A 27,961-nucleotide genomic window follows, 5' to 3' on the forward strand; every position below is an offset into this window, starting at 1 on the left:
ACTGGTTTTGCTTTTCAGCCTTGTCTGCCCTTCTATTGGATGCTTCGCGTTCCTTTTCCAATTGAGCAGTCTTATATGTCAGACTGCTGATCTCTTTCTCCCATTTTTCTTTCCAGGTTTCCATCTTTTGGATAAGTTCCAGTTTGAGATCTTCCAGAGCTTGTTGATAGTTTCCATTTTGGGAGGCATGTTCTGATTTTTTTTGGATTTCCTCCTCATTCTCCTCTTTTCCTTGGGTACTTCCACCATAAAAGTTTTCAATAGTCACTTTTTCCCCTTTCTTCCTGGAGGCTTGATTTTGGGTCATGTGAGCCATCCCTTTGGTGGTTTTATTCCCATTTCCTTTTTGGTCTGGGGTCTGGGTTATATGGGCGGTTTTCCTGTGAATTTAGGTTGCTTCAGACTAGTTCTTCCCAGCCTCCGAGGTTTCTTAGAGCTCTGGGTCCCTGATCACAGCCACACTGCCCAGGTGTTCAGCTCGGCCCAGATAATCAGCGCGTGGTCCTCCCCTGGTGTTTAGCTCCGCAGAGATGTTCAGCACAGCCGCCCCAAGTACAGCTCTGCTGACCCCCATAATCAGCGCTGGATTCTCCAGTGAAACCGCCCTGAGACGTTTTTTCCTGGCAGTCCCCAGATCCCAAGGACCCTGGAGTGCCCCCCTCCAGACAGAGACGTTCCCCACTCTCTCGCTGTCCCGGTGAGCTCTCAGGTAGCTCACTGTGGTTTGGTCGGGGAGGTAGGGAGGGGGAGGGGTGGTTCAGTTCACTTTTCTGTGCAAGCTTTTCCTCCTTATTATAGTGTGGAAATGTTCAAGCCCCACGTACCTTCGCCTCTGTGGAGTACTGGGAGTACTGGGGTGTCCTTCTGTTCCTCCAAAGGTGATTTTTATGCTCCTTTGATGTAGTCTATTTCGTTCGGTGCTGGGGAGAGGAAGAGTGGCATCTAGATTGCAGCCATGATTACCCGGAAGTCGGCCGCTGTGTTTTTAATCGCCTTGTTCGGTTCATGAAAGACCGGCTGGATGCCATCCAGGTGTTGGCCCTCTGACAACAGTACCAACCCCTAGCCACTACCAAGAGCCACGAGCTGCCTCAGTGGGCAGGTTTTCCCTCTGCCCCCTAAAAGAAAAAGAAGTTGGGAATGAGGGAGGCCAAATTGACCAGCCTTGAAAGTTCAGGAAGGCCTGAACAGGGAGCTGGCTAGCCTTGGGAGTTTGTCAGAACCATAAATATGCCAAACACCCCAGCTGCAGTGGGTACCACATAAAGGCCAAGAAGACCCCAATAACATAAAATTGTCAAGGTCCCAAGAATAGTATGTAACCGATAAGGGCTGAGGGGAGTCATACATGCCGGCAACGTTCCAACAATGGTATGTAACAGATAAGGGGCTGGAAAGGGGGTCATACATGCTGAAAAGTACTTAAAGCCCAGCCTTTCAGAAGCATTGGACATTTTCTCCTATGTTACCTCCCCTAAGTTCTTACATCTACCAATCACAGTAGACGTTTTCCAAAGGACAGTCCATTCTGAATTCACACCTGAGTAGACTAATCTTTTGAGTAATTTACATCAGGAAAGCTCTGAGTAAGTTTCTCACCTCTTTGTTCCTTGTAAAATTCACAAGTTGCTTGACCTTTATAGGTACTTAGCACCCCTTTTTATTAGTTCTAAAAATAGGAATGGCTTAAATATGGGTTTAAGTACTTTTCATTGTTTAGAAAAGAGTTCACAACTTTATCTTCCCCTAGGGAAGACTTAAATATGTGCAGTAGAGTTCTCACATTACTGATCTAAGCAGAGTTCACTGCCCAACTGGGGAATGATCTTAATCCAATCTAATGAGGTAGGGTCTGGGAATTTTTAAGGTTAACATGGCACAAGCAAGTCCAGTGTCTGAATTTGCCATACATCTGCTTCCTCAATCCCCAAAACAAGTCCTCTGAGTTGGCATAGATCCTTATCAATCCCACAGGGATTGTTGGTCTCCTTGACTTTGTGCTTCTTTGCACTGTACAGTAGATCCTTAGTAATCCCTTCTTCTGAAATCAGATACAAATATTAATTGGAGTCCTATAATAACACTCAATGGCAGGTTTCATAGTCTAAATCTTTTGGGTATACATTAGTATTAGGGCTAATAGGTATTCCAAACTTATCTTTCAAAATCAAAAACATTAATACTGATTCCATATACTCAAGTAAAAAAAAATAAGAAAAAAATCATATTTCCCATTGGTAATATAGAGAAATATAATTCAAAAAACAACCAGAAACTCATCTTGCACATGCCATGTGACAATGGGTTAGCCCATTCAAACAGATACTTAGTGACCACAGGGCATCCTGGACCCAGTCAAACCCACTGAAATCCTGATGGACTTGCTTCAGGATTTTAGCAGTATAATGGGAACAGAAGTCTTTCTATTCCCAGGACAGACTGTCCTCCTATATCCACATCTTTCCCCAGTGCTGACAAGGCTTCTGTGAATTGTACCTGCTACTTTGGGAATTTTCACCATACTTCCTTCTGGGATAAAACTTCTACTCTAAAAGAAAAAAGAACAAATATCCAACCTCTGATTTTTAAAAAATTATACACAGAAACCAATTTTGGATCATTGTTTTCTGACATTTTGTAATTTGGGTTCCTCCACCTTGTATGGCTGAAGCTGGTCTCTAGACCCTGTGACCGTGGAGTTCAGAAATTTCCACCTAGGCTTTACTTCTGACATGGTGAGCAACAGAATACAGTGGAAAGGGCATAAGACTGGGTGTCAGGTTGGGACTTGATTAAACGCTGTTCTGTCACTCTTCCACTATGTCACTTTACATTTATCCCTATGGAATTTCTTCTTATTTGATCAGTCTAATGCTCTATCCTAGGAGTTGAAAAGCTATACTCTGTGGACCAATTTTATCCACCACTGTTTTTGTGTGACCAGCAAGTTAAAAATGGTTTTTACCTTTAAAAATAAAGTTATTATGATTGGTAAGTTTATTACATCTAAAAATGAGAAAAACCATTCTTGGTACTCAAGTTGTACAGAAATAGTGAAGGGGCTGGAGCTGGCCCTTGGCCCCTGCTCCATCCAATCAAGACTTTCTGGAACATGTCATTGTGTTACCTTCCTGCTTCGTCACCTGCAAATATGATGACTATGCCCTGCCATTGAGAGAAATGTTAACAGATACAAAACAAATACCTCTCAGAGATCTTTGGATTCTTTTGACTGTGACCCATTAACAAACACTCTTTGAATGTGCTATATCCCAAGTCATTCACTATAGTGTGAAGTTACATATTCGCTAACATCCATTAGATCAAAGAGCTTTGGATTGAGAATTGGAAGGGTGCTGAAGGGCCAGCTAGTACAACAACTTCCCTCAACAGATGGTCAAGAAAAGGCCAAAGAATCTGTGAGCTCCCCAAGGTCAGAACAGACATTTGGACCCTGGTTCTCTGTCTCCAAACCCAACACTTCCCACAATATTGTGTTCTCCTGCTCTTAAGGATTTTTTACATTCATTACACATGAAGGATTCCTTTCTGTATGAATAGATTCCTTTTGGTTCCTTCATTCTTACTGATGACTTTCTCAAATTCCTTAAATTCAACTAGTTTCTAAGCATGAGTTCACTGATGAGAGTCAGACAAAAACAAATCCAAACCCCAAAAAAATTTTACAAGTTTTCCTAAGTCATTTAGCAGAGGAGAGAGTCAAAGAAGTACAGACCCATCCTCACCGCCAGGCTTTTGTAAGTTTTACATTATCTAGAGTTCAAAGGATGGAGGATAAAACATCTAATTGGCCAGCAGGTAGGCAGATCCCAAATTAGGCACATAAATGACCTAAAATGTACTACTAAGAAAAATCCTTGCAGGAACCTCCAGATCCCCTGTAATATTTTTAGGGATCAACCTGGCCTGCATATCCAGAATTACATAATTCTTGTCTCTAAGTGACAAACAACTCTGGTGTCTCACTGTGCAGGACTGGACTCAAATACTGCAATTAAGTTTTCCCACATTGGTAATGAAACTATAACTAAAGGTTTTCCTCTAGTCATTCCAGTCAAGTAGTTTCTCTCCAGTGCAAGTTCTCTTTTGGACAATAAGGTAAGGCATTAAAACGAAAACTTTATCACGTTAAATCAATTCAAAGGACTTTTCTACCCAGTATAGATTCTCTGACATGTAGTGCTATTTGGTGATGGAAGCTTGCCCCACATTCATTACATTGAAATGGTTTCTTTCCAATTCCACTGATGTTCTCTGATGTTTTATAAGGCTTTACCTTACCCTGAAAGTTTCCCCATATTCATCATATTCAATTTTTTTTCTTTTGAGTTCTCCGATAAAAAATGATGTGTTCTTTTGGAAATAAAGCTTTCCTGTAATCAATGTGTAGGGAGCCGGCCAGCGGCCCCTGCATATAAGGGAATATCTACCAGATTATGATTTTGAGGAGGAGAAAGAAGCCAGAGAGAGGTTTTTAGATCAAAGACATTATCAGTAAACTGAGGCAGACACATACAGATCAGATTGCAGGGAGGAACAGGCTCATGCTCCTGTTATTTTTCTTGGTAGGGCATTTAGGGAAGAAAGATAAAAATTAGCCAAGAATGCATGGATAGGTGGATATTGGAATACTTAGATAGGATCAGGAATCAGGTGAGAGGATAGAATCAGATGAAGAAGTACCACTGGCAGAATTGGGAGCCAAGTGGTGATGGCACTGGCTGGTGATCAGGTGAGAAGGGAAGAAAAGAATATAGAAAGAAGACAATAGGGCTCCATAGCAGGAGTTTTCCATATGGCCAGCAGACAGGTAAGAGAGAAGAGAAGAAAGAAAAAGAGAGAAGGAGGATGGTGCTGGTCCTGTCATTATTGAGGTCATGAGGTAAGAGGTCCATAATGGGTATGCAACAGCACATAGTGGATTGCCATTGGTTCAAATGTAAATTACAAGTTCCAGGTGTGGATTACTCTAACCAGGTGAAGACAAAGAAGCCTGGATTCCCACCAGAATGTTAGGAATGCTGAGATCAAAGGTCGAGACCTTTATTGCCATTCTCAGGTCTGACCATGCATTTCTTAATACAATTCCATAGATCAAACATCTATCTTATACATACACATGTGTGCACTGTTACAAAATGTTGGAGGGAATGTGGCAAAATTGGGACATGAATGCATTGCTGGTAGAGTTGTGAAATAATCCAAGCATTCTGGATGGCAATTTGGAACTATACCCAAAGGGCATTAAAAGATTATCTGCCCTTTGATCCAGCCATAGCAATGCTGGGTTTATACCCCAAAGAGACCATAAGGAAAAAGGCTTGTACAAAAATATTTAGAGCCATGCTCTTTGTGGTGGTAAAAACTGGAAAATGAGTGAGTGTCCTTCAATTGGGGAATGGCTGAACACATTGTGGTATCTGATGGTGGTGGAATATTATTGTGCTGAAAGAAATAATTGGAGGAAATCCATGTGAACCGGAAAGACCTCCAGAAAAGGATACAGAGCTAAAGGAGCAGAAGCAGGAGAACATTGTACTCAGAGACTGATACACCGTGGTACAATCGAATGTAATGGACTTCTATACTAGCAGCAATGCAGAGACCCAGGACAATTCTGTGGGGCTTATGAGAGAGAATGTTATCCACAATGAGAGGAAAAACTGTGGGAGCAGAAACACAGAAGAAAAACAACTGCTTGATCACATGATTTGATGGGGATATGATTGGGGATGTGTGGCATTTAAAAGAGTGGATGACATAAACTGTAGTGAGTTAAAATGGTTGAGGTCATAAACTGTAGTGAGTTAAAATAGTGGAAGATATATATTGTTGTAGATATAAGAGTGGATGAGTAAATTGTGACCGCAGAAAATATGTTTTCACTACAGTGTCTTCTTTCAAATAAAATATAATCACCACAAGATCTGTCCAAGCAAGAATATAGACACCAGTTCAGCCAGCCATCCTTCTCCAGGGAGATTCTTCTGACTGTCTAAGCAAGGATTCTGGGGGACAGAGTCTTCCCCAGAGGGAGTTCCAGCCACAGTCAGCCTCCCTTGAGAGACCTCCTTAGAGATTGTCCTTCAAGAGAATTTTTTTTTCAAGAGATCTTTTTTTTTTTTTTAATAGGGGGTTTTCTCCTATGTCACCTCCCCTAAGTGCTTCCATCTACCAATCACTGTAGACGGTTTCCAAAGGACAGCCCATTCTGAATTCACAGCTGAGTAGATTAGAATCTCTGAGTAAGTTTCTCACCTTTTTGTCCAGGCAAGTTCACAAGTTGCCTGACCTTTAATAGGTACTTAACACCCCATTGTATTAATTCTAAAAATAGGCATGGCTTAAGTATGGGTGTAAGTATTTTTCATTGTTCAGCAAGGAGTTTTCTGCCCTAAAGCAGTCTTAAGTATGGGTGGAGTAGAGGTCTTCACATTTCTGAACTAAGCAGAGTTCTCACATTTTAGATCTAAGTAGCTTCACTGTTTAAAATGGGGAATACTCCCATGTAAGTTTTTTCCTCTTTGCTCCTTGTAAGTTTACAAGTCTGAGAAATTTCAAGATTCACAGATATAGACACTAAACAATCACCCTTGTGCGAATATCAATAATATGGAAATAGGTTGTGATCAATGATACATGTAAAACCCAGCTGAATTGCGCATTCGCTATGCTGAAGGGGAGAACATGAATCATATAACCATGGGAAAATATTCTAAATTAATTAAATAAATAATTTCAATTAAAAAAGAGCTCTGCAGTGAGAATATCTACAGACACAAATGGGCAGAATCAGTCATTTCACTCTGCCATTAGCTCCCCAGTGAAGGATGCCCTCATGGGCAGAGTTTCACCCCAATCCCATGGATCCTTGCCAAACTGGAGCCGAGGCAGGGCAGGTTTTCTCCAATGCCAGCTCAGGGTGGCCCAGCCTTGAGCTCCAAGCCTGAGCGGGGACGTGCTCTGTCCAGGTTAACAGGCACGTGGGTGCTCCCTGGCTTTCCTTTCACCCCATCTGCACTCTCCATCCTCTCTAGCCTGATATTAAGCCCTTTGGTGCTGATTGTTCTCCTGGAAGCAGGATGTCATTTCCTCGGGATCACTTTCCAGCGGATCTTTTCTGTGGTGTTATCTGAGGGCACGTGACCAATGAGGGCACCCTTTTTGTACTGACCTGAGCTATAAAGGATTTGCTTTTTCAAAGGGCCATTTCTTATTTCTTTTTTAACATTTATCTTTGGGGGGAGAGGGAGCCAGCTGGGTGGCTGAGTGGGGAGTGCCAGGCCTGGAGCTGGGGAGGGGGATTCTGGTCTCCGACCCTTCCTCAGTCACAGCACAGTAGGTCCTCGCGGCTTCAGGACCAGAGTCCGCGGTGTCAATCTTTAGTCAAAGCAGAGAACATGTGTGAGGCCGGATACCTGGGTCCAATGGGGCCGGCAGGGAAGGGTCGTTCTCTATGGGAGTCTGTGGGAGCACCCTCGTGCTGGTGATGTTGGGGGCCTCTGCCACTCTGCCAGACAGACCGGGCAGAAGCCAGGTCTACAGGGGTTAGAGCGGATGAGGACCCGCAGGGCTGAAAAGGGGCCGGGACACGGTTCAGAGGTAACAATCCAAGGGTATGAATGGCTGTAATTCCATCCTTCTCCTTCAGACTCTCAGGCAAGAACATGGGGCAATAGCCAGAAGGCTCAGGGATGCTTGTGGTTACTAACGCGAAACTGCCCTTTTTACAGAGAAGGAAACTGAGGCCTGAGAGGACCTTGATTTGGCCAGGCAGTGTTACATCCCTCCTTAACCTTCTTAATCAAAGCCAGAGAATCTAAGCTAGAGATAACCGGGACAGGACAAAGCCTTCTTTCCCCTGCCAAGAAGGAAGGGGAGGATCGGAGGGGAAAGGAACCACGGTTCCTGAAGCGGTGTGAAGGTGGGCGGGGAAATGGAGGCGCCACTCAGACTATGTATCCCAGAATGCCCGCTGAACGCTGGTCACAGGGGCGGTGCTTTACCGGATTGCCTCCTCTGGCTGTCCTTCTAGCCTGCTGTGGCCCTGCCCTACTACGGAAGCTCGCAGAGTCACGTGAGCGAGAGTCCTGGAGGAGTGCACATGCGTATTCCAGCTCTGGGCTCTGCCTCCTCCATTCTAAAGAAGCTTCTAGATTCCGCGGTAGAGGGAGTGCAGGAATGCCCACCGGCGTGTCAGTCGTGGGGTGAAGATCGTAGTGCGCACGCACAACCCAGTTGGCTTCCCCCTCCCCCTCTTCACTTTAGATCCCGGAGTGAGTCTGGGAAGGCGGGTTGGGGAGGGGAGAGCCAAGGGAAACACGTGGGTGGGTGTGGGCTGGGTTCTGTGAGCTTGGGTGGGGGGGACCTCCGGGAGTGCAAAGGCGTGCGAAGGGTATTGTGCCCGCCCTTCCACGATGGGCAGACCTCCCCTCTTCTTCCCAGGAAGAACTGTTTCCTCCCGCCCCTCCCCCACCCTCATCTTTGCTCTCTGAGCCTTTGCCTGTCCTCTCTCTACGAAACCCCCTCCAGGCTCTCCGGAAGACCTGACATAGGAACGGCCTGTCCCATGACCTCTCCCTTTCTTGGTAGTGTGGTGGCGTGACCTCTCCTCACCCAAGTCCCTCTCACTTCGTTCCAGCCGCCTCTTTCCCTTCTGTGTGCCAGGCACGGTAGTAAGTGCTTCCTTCATAGCCCTGGGAAGTGGAGCTTTCTCTTGTTCAGTGGTTTTTCTGTCTCTTCTCGCCCTTCATGACCCTGTTTAGGGTTTTCTTGCAAACATAATGAAGCATCCGGCCATTTCTTTCTCCAGCTAATGGGGAAACTGAGGCAAATAGAGTTAAGTAATGTGCCCAGGGTCACAGAAGCCAGTAAATATCTCAGCTGGATTTGAACTCGGATCTCCCTAACTCCTGACCCTGCACTCAGTACCCTGTGCAGGAGGAGTGTGTGTTCTCCTTCCCTCTGTCTCCCCTGCCACCCTGGCCACACTTGTGCCCCATCTCAGAGCTTCCACCTTCCCCAACTCCTGGTGCCCTCACACATGCCCAGAACTGTCAGGTCAGTCCAAGCCTCCACCAGCCCTGCCTGCCTCCCTCTGGCCACTGATCTTTACAGTGATAGAATACCAGACTTTCCTCTCCTTTCCCTGCCTCCTGCATCCCAAATGGCCTTCCTTCCTCATCCTCCCTCCTTCTCTCTCTTCCCCCACCCCTCCCCTCTTCCTTTCTTCCTTGCTTCCTCTCTCTCTTTCTCTCTCTTACTGAGTCTCATTCTCTCTGTCTCTCTGTCTCTCTCTCTCTGTCACTCTGTCTCTCTCTCTCTTTTTCTCCCACTCTTCCCTCTCTTGTTACCACCTGTTGTGGCACTTTTCCCAGCCCTTCCCAATAACTGGTCTGCCATATTGGTACTGTCACACACAAGGCACCCTTGACCACTGTCTCTCCTTGGGTTGCTTTATGTCCACCTGCCCCATCTCAGCCTCCTGTGCTGGACCATCTTCCTGTACTGCCCACTCAGTGGCTGTGACCTCTCATGTCCTTCCTCAATCTTTTCAGTCCCTCATGGTAAATATCACTGTCTTCCGTCCCTCCAGGATGATGGTTCCATCTTTTGCTCTGCTCAGCTCCATCCTGTGCTACTCCATGGGTCAGAGAATGGAGCGAAGCCACTCTGGAGGTGGAGGCTGTAGATTCACATCCTGGGACTCAGTTTCCTAATCTGTAAAATCAGGGGCTGCCTCTTGTAAACCTCAAATTTCCTTAGACTTATAAATGTTGGAAATTTGAGGTTTACACTCTGGACACATCAGAGGACCCCTTTGCCTCTGAATCTCAGAAACTCTTTATAAAAAATCCTCTTTTGAACCTCTGACAGCCAGGTGGGCGGGTTTGGAATGCTGGGTGGTGCCTCAGTCTCTTTCCCCTTCACCTCCATGCACTGGGCAGGTCTTGCCTCCTGTATCCACCATCGGTCTCATTTCTGTCCCCTCCTTTCCCCACACACCTGACCCCTCACTCCTGTGCTTCAGGACCCTGATGGGCCTCCTTGTCCCAAGACTTTTACTACCTCTGAGGCACACAACCAGCCCAGGGCTTTATGGCAGTCTCCTACTCCAGAATGTCCACTGGTTCCCTGCTCCCTCCAGGAACCAAAAATCCTCTCCAGATACAGAATGCCTAGCTTTTGTCCTTCAGCTGCTGCAGTCTCTGTGCATTTCCTCTGGCTGTGCCCTATGCCTGGCATGCCCTCTCTGCCCGCCTGCCTCCTCGATCCTTAGAATCTTTTAATGCCCAGCAGGAGTGTTCCCTCCCTACTGTTGCCTTAAATCTCTTTGGCACAGACCTGTGGCACATCTTGTCTCCCTCCTGGCCCCTTAGCTCCTTCCTAGTCTTTTGTCTTTGCTCTGCTGTGCCCAGCATGGGGTCTGGCATGACCAAGAAATGCTTTTTGGTTCATGGATTAATTGGTTGGTGGTTTTCATATGAGATACTCCATATTACATGCTGGAGAGTACATTGGGGTGCTGTTTGTGCACACGTGTGTAATGGTGAAGTCTCAGGTACGTGACCGGATGATCTAGAAGGCCTCTTGTGTAGAAGGTGTTTTCTTGGCCTCTGCTTCTCACCTATTTTCCAACCACCTTTTCTGGGAGGACCTAATGCCCCAAGAAGAATGTGGGCATCCCCTGACTTTTCACATCCTGCTGGCCCATCTGCCCAGCAGTAATAATTTATGTGTCCTGGGGTTGTTTCTCCTTGGAGAGCCCAGGCCTTGTTGGGGTCTGATGAGAGCTGCCCCTGCCTCTCCTGTTGGGCTACTGTTGTAAGGAAACTTCAGATACACTGGTTTCTCCTTTGTCTCCTCTACTTTGTGTGCCAAGGCAGGTGCCATGAAAAAGAACCCCACATGCCCCAACTTCTAGGAATTGCTTTTGGTCCCAATATATCCTATCTATCACAAAAGTCATCAAGTCAGAGCCCCAGGCATAATCAATCAATTCATTAGGGAATCTGGTGGTCACTAATCAACTGGGTGCAAGACCTGGCTCACAGTCCGGGACCCGCTCCTCAGGGTCTCAGAGAGTTTGTAGCACTTGGAAGGGTACCAAAAATAGAACGGGGTGCTACAGTTCCATGACTGGTCTCTGCAGAATTGGGGGAGCTCCTGTGATAGACTAAGGGACTCGAACATCATCCAGAGCCATTTTAAGTCCACTGGTCTTTTCACAGGTCATCAATCATATCCTGTCCTGAGACCTTCCCCTGGTCAGGAGACCCTGTCAGCAAGGTCTTAAGTCGTCGGCCATCCATCTGGCCATCTTAGCATGGCTTTGGTCAACAATATCATTGGATCCAAGAACTCAATGATGGCGGCTCTTAGGATCATGTAGTTTTAAATTCAAGGGTCACTTGGGAATGGTGCTAATGATTCAGGGGTGTGAGAACTGTTGCTAAGGCACAGGAAATCATTTCTTTTTTTGAAATTTTAAATATTTTTTTCTGCTTCTATGAACCATTATCTCCATGTCCCCTCTTCCTTCCCCCCTCCCAGAGCCAATAAGCAAACTGGATTGTACAAATGTTGTCATTTGATACCTATTTCTATATTATTCATTTTTGCTATAGAGTGATTTTTTAAAAGCCTAAACCCCAAACGCTGTATCCATATATCCATGTGATAAGTGATGTTATCCATTTTGCTTTTGCATTTCTACTCTCACAGTTCTTTCTGACAATGTGGATAGCATTCTTTCCCAGAAGTCCTTCCCAGAAGTGGCCTGGCTTGTTGTACTGCCACTAGTAGCAAAGTCCATTATATTGGATAGTTCCAGGATGTTTTACTTTCTGTGCACCATGTTCTCACAGGAGCTAATTTTGAACATCACAGACTTGTGTGAACTTTAGATTACTCCACCCTACTTAGTCTCACAAAATGAGGAATGTCTACACCCATACTTAAGGATTAAGTATGTAGGAAGATGGCCTTTGCTAGACATGTGCTAGCAAATGACAATTCAGAAACTGCTGAAGGACTCTTGGGCTGTCCTAAATCAAGCTTAAGCTACCATTGGTACAAGTGAGACCAAGGAAAGTGATGTAAAACTGTTTGTATATTTGGCATCACTTCCTCTCTCCAGATTCTTTTGCAGCAGAGAGGTGGCTGGTGGCAGCTTGATGAGTGGCTTGGCATCTTGGAGTGTCGGCAGCTATTGTCCGGCTTAGTGATGAGTTTTCCTTGATACCATACTGGAGGAAACCTAGTAACCTAGTTCAGGTGAGGCTCTTCTCTGAGCTCTCTTGGAGTTTAGGCTGATTGCTTTCTCCTTTACCTTCCAAACATTATCCTTTTAGAGAAAACCTTTAATCTTCAAAGTCCTTGTGGTGGAAGAATTTGAACTCCCCCTGGCACAGGCCAGGCAGGAGAAATCCTATAATCTTTTTCTCTCTCTTCTGCTTAATTTCTTCCCTCTATATTGATGAAATCACAATAAATTTCCAAACTCACTTGGGTATTTTATTTGGGATATTCCTTGGCGACCAAATTAATTTACTATAGGTCACAACCCTAAAATTATCCTTATACTTGGGAATTGGTTTTGTGTTAACAGAGCTTCACAAGCTGAGATAAATCCCAAATACAGAATTAACTACTGTAGCATGAATCTCTTTAATAGATCAAATACAATTAATAAAATTTTTGATACCTGAAAAGTACACCCAAGTCCTTTGTGGGTTCATTACTATTAACTTCCATAACTCTTATTCCTATAGTATTACCTAAGAAAAGGACCTCAAATTTCCTCCCATTCAGCTTAACTCACTAATTGTAATCACTGATTCCCATTAAATTGCACTGAAATGTATAATCCTGATTAAATTGAGTAAGGGTATCAAAATTGTCTTGACATTGCTAATCCTTGCCTTAAAGTCACAAATCATTGTTTCCCTCCCAGTGTGAGATGTGAGTTTGTTTCTTCAATGAATGAAATTCCTGACCTGCTTAGTTGCATGTCCAACTTCTGATTTCCAATACTGTGATTGTGATTTCATGGCACTCCTGCTATCTCCATCCTTTCTCTGGCCTCAGTGGCTCCTAGCAGAGTCCTCAGGAGCCCAGGCCTCAGAGAGAGGGTCAGTTCCCAGCTGGGAATATGAATCTGGTCCCTAGATCCCAAAGTTTCACCATTGGGAAATTTCATAGGGAACTCTATTGGAATGGGAACCCCATTGGCATGGGAGGTTCCTCCTCCTCCCTTGTTAAGATTACTTTAGGACAGAAACGTTTTGCTGAACAATGGAAAGGGCTTTGACCTATGCTTAAGCATAGAACAGGAATTTCTTCGAGTTATGATTGATTTTAGAATTGATACAATGGAGATACTTGGAATGACAGAACCAGGTTTTAGAAATTGCAATCTCCACCCTACTCAGTCCTAACAGGATTTAGGAAGGGCTGCAGCGTAGATCAAAATTTAATTATTCCAATCTCTACCCTACTCAGGGTAACAGGATTTAGGAAGGGCTGTAGCAAAGGATCAAGATTTAATTATTTGAGAATATGACCTTCAACAGACATGTGCAAAGCCACAGACCTCTGGGCAGTCCTGGGTTAAGCTAGAGCCACCATTGGCACAGGGAGACATGGACAGTGATTGGTAGATGTGAGAACTGAGGGGAGGGAACTTGTATGGTTTCCTTAAAGATAGAGGGGTCTGAGGACTGAGGGGTGGTTGGAGGATTTTGGCTCTGAGTGGTTGGAGAGGTGTTCTGAGAAGCTTGCTCTGAAGGAAGCTGGAATTGGGGGCCCTGAGACTGTTTCTCCATTTTGGTCATGTGAGTAATAGGGACTGATCTCCTTTCTTTGCCCCAGCTAAGGGCTTGGGCCTTTTGGCCCAGCCTAAACAAAAGAGGTATTTAAGCCCTATTCCCTTCTCTCCCCTTTCTCTCTCCCTCTCTCCCTCTCTCTCTAATTCCTTTCTTCCTCCTGTTTGTAATTAAACTCTATAAAAGGTTGACGGCTGACTTGAGTTTTCATTTAGGAATTACATAACTGAATTCCTTGGCGACCTTAAATTAATATATATCAGTTTTTTAAAGTGATTTACTTGTCACAAGGGGCAGTGGTGAGGGCCAATGAACCCTAGACATAATGCATAGTCATAGCTTTCTCCAGCAGGAATTGTGAGATCAGCCTGGGTTAGAGGATTTGGTAGAGGAGTGATCTGTCCAGGAGCATTGACAATGCAGATGGGCTTGGGGCCTGAGGTTGCTAGTGAGGTATTTGTCTAGGTGCCACAAAGCAAGATTGGCCTAGCCTAGGACATCTCCTTATCTAGCTATGTTTCTGCAGATATGGCTCTTCCCCAAGTCAGCAACATAGAGGAGAAGGAAGGAGGGACTTCTGGAGTCCTGGCTTCCAAGTTTCAGGTAAGTTCCTCTTACTCTCTTTCTCCTTTGTCCTGTCTCCTTCCTTTGCCTCTCTTTCCTAACATTTCTTTCCTGTCTTCACTAAAATTGTGCTCACTCAAATTCATGTTGGGACCCAAGCCTCAGTAGATTGAGTAGCTCAGTGGATGGAGAAGCAGGCCTAGAGGTGGGAGGTCTTAGGTTCAAATGTCGCCTCAGACACTTCCCAGCCGTGTGACCCTGGGCAAGTCACTTAATCCCCAATGCCTCGCCGGTACCTCCTCTTCTGCCTTGGAACTAATACACAGTATTGATTCCAAGATGGAAGGTAAGGGTTTAAATTTAAAAAACAAAAACAAAAACAAAAAAAACAGAATGGAGTTGTGGGAAATTTGTTAAAATTAACAGAAAAAAGTGAAGAAGTATCAATAGCAGGATGTATCAGACAGCTGTGAAAGTGGCATGTTGAACTTATATAGTTTTAAAAAAGGCAACATACTAGAAATTGGCATTTTCATATAGAGAGAAGTCATCATTCCATTTGATAAATGTTAAATGAAGAATTATTAAACAATCTTTTAAAATGAAATGGAGATGAGGGGGCAGCTGGGTGGCTCAGTGGACTGAGAGTCAGACCTAGATACGGGAGGTCCTAGGTTCAAATCTGTCCTCAGACATTTCCCAGCTGTGTGACCCTGGGCAAGTTACTTAACCCCCATTGCCTAGCCCTTTCCTCTCTTCTGCCTTGGAGACTCCAAAACGGAAGGTAAGGGTTTAAAAAAAAATGAAAGGGGGATGAGAACAAGGAGAAAAAAAATGCTGGAGAAATAGCAATTATCCTTTGATGCTGTATGGAGTTGCCATGATGAAATTTCATGCTTAGTTCTCAGATTCCCATTTGGGACGTAGGGTCTGAGAAAATCCCCCAGGAATGGAGAAACAGAGACAATGCAAGTAAGCAAAGGATCACCTTTAAGAAATGTAACACGTTAGGGCTGCCCCAAAGAAGGAGCCGCACTGGCTTGGCTAGGGGAACACTTTTTATAGTATAGGGGGCTAACATGAAATGTTGAACAATAGGATGTCGAGATTTGGCAGTTGCATCTAGCTGAGGGGTTGACAATACAGGGACTCTCTGCTTAGCTGCTGGAGCAGTTATGCTGACTTGGGCAAGAGTTTACCCCTGGCCCCCAGAGGGAGCTTATTCTGACCTCCTTTATTCCCTACTTCTTCTACTGCACATGAGGAATCTTCCTCAAGGAACTGTATCTTCATAAGGGGATTCAGTGGGAGTCAGAGTTTGTTATTGCTGGTGAAGTACCATAGATGGAAAGTAGTATTATGGTCAGAAAAGGTGCATTCCTAGGTGAGCTCAGAATATGCCTCTGTAACCATCCCAGGACATTCTCTGTCCTTTGTGTACTTTGTCACCATTAAATCCCAGAAGCCTTCTTTTTCCTTAAAAGACAAGTCTCACTCATTTCAACTCAGAGAAATTCTGCTCACCAGTAATCCAGAAACAAATTTCCATACCCTCAAACAATCTTTTCTGATCAGTTGCCCTCTCTACGGATTCCTTAAGTCCCAGGAGTCTACATTATAGCATTTATTCTTATATATTTTGGCAATAATTAATTTATCACAATGTAATCACAAAACCTGAAGAGAATGTTGAATTCATTAGCTCTATAGTAAATACAAAACATGCCTAGATCATATCTTGGTCTTAGGTTTAAGCACTTAAACCCACTTTTCCTTTAAACCTCTTATGATGGAAGGATAGATGAGGATGGAACACAGTCTTCTTGAGGATATATTGCTAAAAAACCTGTCTTACAAAATTGATCTTTGGCTTTTCTATACAGACTGAAATGACATGATATTTTTGGGGTTCCTTGTTGGGAAAAAACTCAGGAAGCTTCTACACTGGCTCCTGAGTTCAGTATCAAGTGAGGCAGAGAGCAGGTGGATAATGAAGAAATATTCTTAGAGGACTTGTCCTGATTAAGTAGGAATGTGTTGTTCCATTCAGGAGACTTTGACTTTCAAGGATGTGGCTGTGGAATTCACCTGGGAAGAGTGGAGACACCTGGATCCTGCCCAGAGGGCCCTGCACAGGAATGTGATGTTGGAGAACTATGAGAACCTGGTCTCCATAGGTAAGCAGAAACAGCCCATGTGAATCAGTGTCAGTATGTTGGAATTTTTGCAAGCTCATTTGCTATAGGCTAAGAAAGGTATACATAAATGTTGTCTTATTAGATAAGAACACTTAAGGCCACACATCCTATGGGGACAATCCTGTAATAATTAAAATTAAATGATGAGACTGCTATTAGATTTTTAATTGCATTAAATCACAGTAGTAGTAGTAGTAGTAGTAGTAGTAGTAGTAGTAGTAGTAGTAGTAGTAGTAGTAGTCGTAGTATTAAAGAGAGGGAAAGGTAGGAAAGAGGTAGAAAGTTACTTAGCTTTCTACCCTGTTTGGTGACCATGATGTGTTGAAGCTAAGCAATGACAAGATTTCCTCCAGGTTCCAAGCTCCAGCCAGAAGACTCCAAAGACCTCTTGGTCTTCCATTTATAAGCTTTCTCCATTCACTAGCTCTCACACATCACATCTCAGGAACAAACCATAATTTCTTAATTTGCTGGGGTCACCTAGGGGGGCAATGCCTATGCAATAAATTACCTATCTTGTTGGTTCTTTAACTTCCTTTCTCTGAGGTCTTGTGTATACCTGAATTACTCAGTGGTGTTCGACCTTGAGATCACTGACTTATGCCATTTAAATAAAAGACAACATAATGGAGAGAGAAATTCTTTTCCAACAATCCCAAATCTTTTATGGCCAGTAGGTAAAATGTTTCTGAGCAAGACGTTGTTGCTTTGTATGAATTGAGCTCCTCTGGCTCCTTTCCTCTGATGTGCTTACTCTTCTCTGGAACCTGTGGTTACTGAGAAGGAGTCATCTTCTTGGTAAGAAGAGTATCAGGATAGAGGAGTGTCACTGAGTAGAGAGGCACTTAGAGAAGAGAAAGGGCAGGAAGAGAGGGTGATGGGCAGATTGATTTCAAAGGCTAAAGGAGATGTTTTTAAAAAGCCATTGGCCATTGAGTCATCATTATTGAGTTTAGAGAGAGCACTTCTCATTGAATGATGAGTTTGGAATCCAGCCTGTAGTGGGTTAAGGAGAGAGTGAGAGGGAAGGAGTTGGAGGCATGTGTTCTGGGTGGGCTCCTCAGGGAGGTAAGCCACAGAAGAGGAGAGGGAGGAGACAGCAGGCAGCAGCGACTGGTGGGTCTTCACAAATAGGGGAGATGTGGCAATGTAGGCAGTGGAGAAGCAGAGAGGGAATGAGTGAAGTGGACATTCTGCAGCAGAACTGAGGACGTAATGGAATCTCTTGTGCACATAGAGCAGTCAGCCTTGTTCAGGAAAACGACCCCCTCATTATATGAGACAGAGGTGAAGGGAGAGATGTTTTTAGAAGACATCGGAGTGATTCATGAGGAGAAGAGGGGGAGCTCTGGGGGACCAGCCTAGTTTGTTTATCGACGTTCTGAGCTCAGGCAGAAAAGAATTTGTATAATCTCCTGTGGTGAGTGGGATAGTGATTCACTGTGGGGGGTATTAGAGGCTGGGGGTGGGGGGGATAGCTGGGTGGCTTAATAGATTGAGAGTCTAGATTTCGAGAAAGGAGGTCTTAAGTTCAAATCTGGCTTTAGATACTTCCTGGCTTGGTGACCCTGTACAAGTCACTTAACCCTCATTCCCTAGACCGTATGGCCCTTTTGCCTTGGAACCAATACACAGTATTGAATGTAAGACAAGGTAAGGGTTTAAAAAAAAAAGAGGCTTGCCTGAGTATCCCCAAAGCCCAGTATACTCTGGATGTAACGTCAATTTATGGTGGATCCAGTCAGCACAGTCTTATGATTTGTCTTCAGCTTTGTTCAGCTGCAGGGTAGTAGGAGTGAGGGCACTGGAGGGGAGAGTAACCAAGGCTGAGGCTTGGCAGCATGAGATCAGCTCCAGCATAAGGAGCCAACGGGCTGGAGAGAAAAGGATGATGGAAAGTCAGACTGTTCCCTGGGAACAACATGTGGAAGTTTAGAAGGTGAGTTATTGTAGGGAGGATGGCCTAGGAGGGAACTGAGTTATGGGGGAATGGAGGTCATGGCAAGGACAGATGTAGATCCCAGTGGGAAAAGGGGATGTCAGGGTTCCCGAGCAGGGAAGTGGTGCATTTGTGGATGACAGCAAGGTCAAGGGTCTGACTTTGTTTGTGTGTTCTTGGGTGGTCAGGAGAGAAAGACTGAGCCAGTCAGGCACTGAACTCATTGAGGAAGGAGAGGAAGGGCCCTGAGGTCAATAGAGAAAGAGCTGCCAAACCTTAGCCTGGATGGTAGTTTTGTATTGAATGAACTTCAGAGGAGGAGAGATTAGCAAGTGATGGTGGCAGAGGGAGAGGTTTGAGTGGCACTTGGAAATGGGGAGGAATCTGCCTCCTCCACGTTGACCAGTCAGGGCCTGAGTGAAAGTGCAGCCAGGATTTCCTCTTTTTCCTCTTTTTTTATTTATCTTTTGATTTGATTTACCTAAATTTGATAGTCGTTGGTACAGATCTCCCACTAGTATACTTTTATTATCTATTTCCTCCTTAAATTCTCCCAGTTTCTGCATTAGAAATTTGGGTGCTATACCATTTGGTGCATACATGTTGATTAGTGATATATCCTCGTTGTCTATATTCCGTTTTATCAGGAAGTATTTACCTTCCCTATCCCTTTTAATCAGGTCTATTTTTGCTTTGGCTTTGTCAGATATCATGATCGCAACTCCTGCCTCCTTTCTGTCAGTTGAGGTTGTGAATCTTAAAATTTCTCTGACTTGTGAATCTTATAAATTCTCCGACTCTATCTTAGAACATTTGGTTAGGACCATTTCCCATTTTAAAACAATGAAGCGACTTTGGTCAGGAATGTAGGTGAGAACTCTAACATTACTCCACCCATACTTAGGCATACTTTAGGGGAAGATAAAGATGTAAACTCCTGAGCAATGAAAATTCCCCAACCTATATTTTAAATTAAGTAAGAACCCTTAATCTAGGTCTATTTTTAGATCTAATACAAAGGGGTGCTAAGTACCTATGAAGATCAAATTAATCAAGGCAACTTGCAAAGGACAAGATTAGTCTACTCAGGTATGAATTTCTCAAAAGTTTTAGTCCACTCAGGTGTGAATTAAGAATGGTCAGTCTTTTGGAAAACCTCTACTGTGATTGGTAGATGTAGAAATTTCGGGGAGGTGACATAGGAGAAAATTTTCTTTAAAAGGAAGGAGCAGGAGGGCTCTGGAGTTGAGTTCAGCTTTGGTAGCTGAGTTGGAGCTGGGACTAATTGGAGTAGCTGGGTCTCTCTGAACACTAGATTTTTGCTTGGAAGGATCTTGTGGTGAGTGATAAACGACTGACTAGTCTCTCTTAAGGCTCAGGACTAGGCCATGTTAGCTTAGGCTGTTCATACTATATTTCTCTTATTCTCTCTCCTTTTTCTTAATTCCTTTATTTTTATCAATTAAAATCCATAAAACCCAGTTGACTTGGGTATTTCATATTTTGGTAATTTTCCCCATGGTGAACACTTTATTTATTTATTTTTTTTAAATATATTTTATTTGATCATTTCCAAGCATTATTCGTTAAAGACATAGATCATTTTCTTTCCCCCCCCCACCCCCCATAGCCGACGCGTAAGTCCACTGGGCATTAGATGTTTTCTTGATTTGAACCCATTGCTTTGTTGATAGTATTTGCATTAGAGTGTTCATTTAGAGTCTATCCTCTGTCATGTCAACCTCTGTATTCAGGCAGTTGCTTTTTCTCGGTGTTTCCACTCCCATAGTTTATCCTTTGCTTATGAATGGTGTTTTTTTCTCCTGGATCCCTGCAAGTTGTTCAGGGACATTACACCACCATTTATGGAGAAGTCCATTACGTTTGATTACACCACAGTGTATTAGTCTCTGTGTACAATGTTCTCCTGGTTCTGCTCCTCTCGCTCTGCATCACTTCCTGGAGGTTGTTCCAGTCTCCATGGAACTTCTCCACTTTATTATTCCTTTTAGCACAATAGTACTCCATCACCAACATATACCACATTTTGTTCAGCCATTCCCCAATTGATGGGCATCCCCTCGTTTTCCAGTTTTGGGCCACCACAAAGAGCGCAGCTATGAATATTTTTGTACAAGTCTTTGTGTCCATTATCTCTTTGGGGTACAGACCCAGCAGTGCTATGGCTGGGTCAAAGGGTAGATATTCTTTTGTCGCCCTTTGGGCATAGTTCCAAATTGCCCTCCAGAATGGTTGGATCAGTTCACAACTCCACCAGCAATGAATTAATGTCCCAACTTTGCCACATCCCCTCCAGCATTCATTACTTTCCTTTGCTGTTATGTTAGCCAATCTGCTAGGTGTGAGGTGATACCTCAGAGTTGTTTTGATTTGCATCTCTCTGATTATAAGAGATGTAGAACACTTCTTCATGTGCTTGTTAATAGTTTTGATTTCTTTATCTGAGAACTGCCAACCATGTCCCTTGCCCATTTGTCAATTGGAGAATGGCTTGATTTTTTGTACAATTGATTTAGCTCATTATAAATATGAGTAATTAAACCTTTGTCAGAGGTTTCTAAGAAGATTTTTTCCCAATTTGTTGTTTCCCTTCTGATTTTAGTTATATTGGTTTTGTTTGTACAAAAGCTTTTTAGTTTGATGTAGTCAAAATTATTTATTTTACATTTTGTGATTCTTTCTATATCTTGCTTGGTTTTAAAGCCTTTCCCCTCCCAAAGGTCTGACAGGTATACTATTCTGTGTTTACCCAATTTACTTATGGTTTCCTTCTTTATGTTTAAGTCACTCACCCATTTTGAATTTATCTTGGTGTAGGTTGTGAGGTGTTGATCTATTCCTAGTCTCTCCCACACTGTCTTCCAATTTTCCCAGCAGTTTTTATCGAATAGTGGATTTTTTTCCCAAAAGCTGGGATCTTTCGGTTTATCGTATACTGTCTTGCTGAGGTCGCTTTCCCCCAGTCTATTCCACTGATCTTCCTTTCTGTTTCTTAGCCAGTACCAAATTGTTTTGATGACTGCTGCTTTGTAATATAGTTTGAGGTCAGGGACTGCAAGGCCCCCATCATATGTGGTTTTTTTCATTATTTTCCTGGATATCCTTGATCTTTTGTTCTTCCAAATGGGTATTCTACTACTAATTCTGCTACTTGTCTACGTTTTATGGGTGAGTTCATCCCATTCACATTCAATGTTATAATTGTCATTTCTGAATTCCCCAGCATTTTGATATCCTCCCCTAATTCTGACTTTTCTTCTTTTGCTATTACCTTTTAAACCAGTGGTTTACTTTAAATCAGTCCCTCTAGTCCCCTCCCTTGTTGTGCTTCCCTTTCTAGCCCATCCCTTTTTGTTCCCTTCCCCTCCCCCCTCTCCTTCCCTCCTTTTTTGTGTTCCCTCCCCCCCCCCCCCCCCCACTCCCCTTAGTTTTTCCTTCTCCCTTATCCGGTTGGATAAGATATAATTGAAGATGCCAATGGATGCTCTTCCCTCTCAGAGTTGATTTCAGTGAGAGTAAGGTTTAAGTAATACCAATTAGCTCTCTCTTCCTCTCCTTCTTATAAGAGAATTCTTCCCCTCCCCTTACCTTGTGTATCTTTGTGTGACAAAGGTTTTTCTGTTTAATTTATTTCTATATCTTCAAGTGTATCGTAATATCATCATTTATTCCCCCCTCCCTTTTTCTTTCTTGTTTTTCCCCCCTCCAAATCAATTGGAAAAACATTAACTGCTCATGGGTAGGATGAGCCAATATAATATAAAATGACCATCCTACCCAAACTTATCTATCTATTTAGTTCCATACCCATTGAACTTCCAAAAAATTTTTTTACTGGTTTAGAAAAAACCATAACGAAGTTCATTTGGAAGAACAAAGAATCAACGATATCCTGGGAAATGATGAAAAAAAAAATACAAAGGAAGGTGGCCTTGCAATCCCAGATCTCAAACTGTATTATAAAGTAGTAGTCATGAAAACAATTTGGTACTGGCTAAGAGACAGAAAGGAGGATCAATGGAATAGACTTGGAGTAAGTGACCTCAGCAAGACAGTCTAAGACAACCCAAAGACCCCAGCTTCTGGGACAAAAACCCACTATTTGATGAAAACTGGAAGACAATATGGGAGAGAGTAGGTTTGAATCAACACCTCACACTCTACACCAAGAAAAACTCAGAATGGGAGAATGACTTGAACATAAAGAAGGAAACTATAAGTAAATTAGATGAACACAGAATAGTATACATGTCAGCCCGTTGGGAAGGGAAAGACCTTAAAAGTAAGCAAGATATAGAATGAGTCACAAAATATGAAATAAATAATTTTGATTACATCAAATTAAAGTTTTTGTACAAAAAAAACCCAATGAAACCAAAATTAGGAGGGAAGCAACAAATTGGGAAAGAGTCTTCGTAACAACAACCTCTGACAATGGTTTAATTACTCAAATTTACAAAGGGCTAAATCAATTGTACAAAAAATCAAGCTATTCTCCAATTGATAAATGGGCAAGATAAACGAATAGGCAGTTTTCAGCCAAAGAAATCAAAACTATTAATAAGCACGTGAAAAAGTGTTCTAAATCTCTCATAATCAGAGAGATGCAAATCAAAACAACTTTTAGGTATCATCTCACACCTAGTAGATTGGCTAACATGACAGCAAAGGAAAGTAATGAATAATGGAGGGGAGGTGGCAAAGTAGGGACACTAATTCATTGCTGGTGGAGTTGTGAATTGATCCAACCATTCTGGAGGGCAATTTTCCAGCCATAGCACTGCTGAGTTTGTACCCCAAAGAGATAATAAGGAAAAAGACATGTACAAGAATATTCATACCTGCGCCCTTTGTGGCAGCAAAAAACTGGAAAATGAGGGGATGCCCTTCAATTGGGGAATGCCTGAAAAAATTGTCATATATGTTTGTGATGGAATACTATTGAGCTCAAAGGAATAATGAACTGGACGAATTCCATAGAGAATGGAAAGACTTCCAGGAATTGATGCAGAGTGAGAGGAGCAGAGCCAGGAGAACATTGTACACAGAGACTGATACACTGTGGTACAATCAAAAGTAATGGACTTCTCCATTAGTCTCATTGCAATGTCCCTGAACAACCTGCAGGGATCAAGGAGAAAAAAACACTACCATCAAGCAGAGGAGATATGGTGGGTGTAAAAACACCAAGGAAAGGCAACATCTTGAGTACAGGGGTGGAGGGGATATGCTGGGGAACGACTCTAACCAAACACCCTCATGCAAAAGACAATAACATGGAAATGAGTGCCGATCGAGGACACATATGACACCCAGATTTAATCCTTAAAATTTCTCAGACTTATGAATGTTGGAAATTTCCCCATTGGCGAATCTTGTACTTGAAAAATTCCCTAGCAGATAGTGATAATTCTACTTGAATGTGAAAAATTCTTGCTATAGGAATATCCCGACTCCACCCTACTGAAGACTGCTTTAGGACAGAAAACTCCTTGCTAAACAATGAAAGTACTTTGACTGATGCTTATGGAAAGGACAGGATGTTCTTAAGCCATGCCTATTTTTGGATATAATACAAAGGGGTGCTAAGTACCTATAAAGGTGGGGCAACTTGTAAACTACTTAAACCTAAAAGGGTGATAACTTATTCAGAGGTTTTTTCTTAATGAAATTTGTTGACACAGCAGCATTTTTTTCTGACTTACTAAAGAGATTAATCTACTCAGCTGTGGATTCAAAAATGGGCTGTCTTTTAGAAAAACGTAAGGACTTAGGGGAGGTGACATAGGAGATTTTGCCCTTAAAAATAAGAGCTCAGGGAAGAACTGAAACTCATTCTGAAACATTCAGATTGAGGAGATCTCATTCTGAGGAGGCTGATTCTGAAACATTCAGATGGAGGGAGCTGGTGAAAGCAGCTGAGATGATGCTGGCCTGGTGTCACTAGTATCCTTACTTAGACAGATCTTATGGTGAGTTATAACAAACTGACTGCTTTCTCTCTTAAGACTCAGGTCTAGGCCATATTGGCTTAAGGCCCTTCATACTTATTCCTTTTCTCACTCTCTCTCTCTCTCTCTCTCTGTTGATTAATCATTGTATTATTAATTAAACTTCTCTATAAAACTCAGTTGACTTGGGAATATATTTCCCTTGCTCCAACCTATTTAATTGTAACAGATTATGGCTCCCACTCTTTTATCTACAATAGTTTAAGCCCCTCACCTAATTTAAATGTTACACAGAGGAATCACGCATTGCCAATGAGAAGTGTGCTGGGAGGGGGGGAGGAAAAGAAAAATGATCTTCATTTCCAATGAATAATGTTTGAAATGACCAAAAAAAAAAGTTTAAATTTTATAAGAAAAAGAAAGTGTAGCCAGGACTTGACTGGACACATTTGCTATGAGAGGTTTTCCCTCTCATTTTGGTTGAAGCAGGAGAACTGGGTGTGGAGCCTGGGGCTCAGACTGCTAAGGAGAAAGTAAATGGAAAGAAAGAAAAGATCTTTTTAAACCTGCTTTTGAAATGCACAGAAATCCAGAACCGGAAGGCATTGCTGACCAGCAGGATAGCCTTTAATGCTACATGTGGATTTATTGTTTTAGTTTGTATTTATTTTCTTTGGAATTTTTTAATTGTCGGAAAATGTGTATTGTCCAGATTATGACATAGCTTTGGATGGCTAGCCTTTGTGTTCATGGACTTTTGACCAATCTTGCCTTGTATTACAACACAGTCCCTCTATGTTTCCTTACCTGCCTGATTTTCCATTTCTTCTTGCCTGATCATTTGTAGCCTGCAGACTGAGAGTTCTGGAACTTTGCATATGATGGCAGATTTTTGACATACTGATTGATTTTACCAAATGTTTTTATCTTCCTCTTTTTCATTAAAAAAAATTTTTTTTTGATGAGGAATTACTGTCTGATAGGGAGAAAAGGTTGGAATGTTCTGAAAACAGAAGAAATGCATAAAAATTTTATTTTTAACTTTTGAATTCTCAGACAGCTCTTTGAACTCAGCTCTTCATTCTCTCCGTGTTGTAGGCATTCCCGTTTCCAAACTAGATTTGCTCTTCCTATTAAAGAGAGAAGATGTACAGAATCAAGAGGGAGTATCTGGGACAGGCACTTGTATAGGTGAGTTGTTGAAAAATAGCTGCTCCATCAGCATTAACTTTTCTACCCCTCCTTGTAGATTAATGGTTTTGATGGGATCAGTCCTGGGTCTAGGCAATCAGTAAGTAGCACTGATTTAAGCATTTCCTATGTTCTGAATCTGAGGATAGAAGGGTGGTGGGGATCTAAGTCCCCTCAATAGTCTACTTCATACAAAGAGAAGGGAAGGGCCAGGCCATGCTGTCTGGAAGCTCAGAATCTAGATAAAAAACATAGAAATGGTTTGAGAAGCAGCAGCAGGTCATGAACCACACTCTTAGCTGATCTTGGGATAAAAACAGTGTTTTGGAATGGAAATCCATTTAGTTCAACAGGAAATAAGGGAATGGAAGCATGATGACATTAACAGATTAAGTAAGAGTAGAATTAGGGAGTGAATAGTCAAAATAAGAATAATAATGAAAAGACTAATACCTGTCTTTTACTCAGCACCTACTCTGTGTCAGGCATTTTCTAAATCATATTTGATCATCATATGAACCTGAGGAGGTTGGGGTTATTATGATGTTCATTTTACAGATGAAGAAGCAGAAGCTGACTTGTCCAGGGTCACAGTACTGGGCAGGTTCTGAGGTGGGATTAGAACTCAGGTCTTCCTGACCTTGCTTGGTGTTCTGTCCACTGAATCACTATCTGTATTCTCATTTTTACGTAGAAAACTGAGTGTGCTCATACATATATGAGAGAAAAAATAGGAGGTGAATTGTTGAAGTTCTTTTACTGAGGGATGGAAATTCATTCTTTGTTTTTAGCTCCTCAACCAATCAACAAAATGAATTGATTGTTAATATATTTAAAGGTACATTTTTCTATTGACTCATTACAAGTTATGTATTGAATGATAAATTTACATGAAGGTTACTTGTGCATAATATTTTTCCTTTTTTAAAAGTGTTAATGAATAAGCAGCTAGGTGGCTCAGTGGATCAAGAGGCCGACCTAGAAATAGCTGGTTCTGTGTTAATCTCTGATGTTCGACCCTTCTTAACTGTGGGACCCTGGACAATTCATTTAACCCCTTTTGCCTGGCCCTTAATGCTCTTCTGTCTTGGAACTGATACTTAATATTGATTTTAAGTCAGAAGGTAAAGGGTTTTAAAAAAATGTTTAGATCTAAAACAAATTTTGTAAGTATAAAATTTCTTCAAACATAACCTTCTCCTTTCTTCCACTGGTAAGTGGGTATTCTCTCATTGAAACTCTAGTGAATGACCAAACAGTGTTGTCCATTAGTGACTTTGAGAAGCTTCTAGATAGAAGAATAATACCATGAGCAGAGGATGAGTTCTGATCAGAAAACGAGCTTAGCATGGCAATTAGGGGCAATTCAAGGTCTTTTTTTGGAGAACAGTGGTGGTGGTCCATAATGGTCTCATAATGGCCTCACTGTGCATGGCTAGCCATCAGGGTTTTCAAAGAGACTGCTACAAGAATGCAAATCCATGGAACATCTTGGTCTAGTGATTTCAGTTTTCATGAGTTGTTATTCCAAGATACCCCAAATATGAAAAAGCTAATCTAGTGTAGTGGTAGTCAGCCAGTGAAAGCCTGTGGCATTTTGCATTTGTTATCGTAAAATTAGGACTCTGGTCCTCATAATTTAATAAAGTTTGTTAGAATTACTTGGATAGGTAAAAGATGAGAAATATGTAGAAAGATAGTCTAATCTAGCTCTCATGTGGATGCTTCCAGTGTGATATCCAGCAGCATCTTCCTTGGCTAGACACCAGAGACAGTGGAAAAACAGCACTTCTTTGTTCACCCCTCTTATCTTCTCTTTTTACATCTGGTTCAAATGTAGTGTCATGTCTGGATGAAGTTCAGAGTCATGTAGCCTACATTAGGTGATGTACCTAGGTGACTAGCCCAGGTGGCATAAATGACATAGCTCCAGGAATACAAGTGTGACAGATAAAAAGAGTGGTTGCCTTAAACTGTGACCGCGAAAATAGTTTCAAGACAGTGTCTTGAGTTAAATTAAAATTAAGGTGGTCGCCATGGGAATATTCCCAAATAATGAATATACCCAAGTCATCTGGGTTTTATAGAGATATTAATTAAGACAAATTAAGGAATTAATGAAAGGGAGTGAGAGAATAAGAGGTAATAATGAGAAAAGGCCAGCCCAGGTCTAAGACTTAAGAGAGAGATCAGTCAGTCTTTTATCCACTCACCACAAGATTTGTCCCAAGCAAGATTCTAGTGTTCAGA

General features: G+C 42.5%; 1 protein-coding gene across 8 annotated transcripts in view; it reads left to right on the forward strand.

Annotated features, from left to right (window-relative positions):
• LOC100022490 (zinc finger protein OZF-like) overlaps positions 1 to 27,961 on the forward strand; it is a 111,921-nt gene that overhangs the window by 40,832 nt on the left and 43,128 nt on the right. For 5 of the 8 annotated variants that reach the window (XM_056814454.1, XM_056814457.1, XM_056814456.1 and 2 more), the window contains 3 exons: positions 14,374 to 14,450; positions 16,462 to 16,588; positions 25,619 to 25,711. In XM_056814454.1, the coding sequence (XP_056670432.1) occupies positions 14,374 to 14,450; positions 16,462 to 16,588; positions 25,619 to 25,711 (297 nt within the window). Of the gene's footprint in view, positions 1 to 8,090; positions 8,298 to 12,160; positions 12,298 to 14,373; positions 14,451 to 16,461; positions 16,589 to 25,618; positions 25,712 to 27,961 lie in introns of those variants that run through there. The other 3 variants (XM_056814455.1, XM_016429343.2, XM_056814452.1) reach the window with 3 other exon arrangements.

This window comes from Monodelphis domestica, chromosome 2 (genome assembly GCF_027887165.1).
Source record: "Monodelphis domestica isolate mMonDom1 chromosome 2, mMonDom1.pri, whole genome shotgun sequence".
Classification (NCBI taxonomy): Eukaryota; Metazoa; Chordata; class Mammalia; order Didelphimorphia; family Didelphidae; genus Monodelphis; species Monodelphis domestica.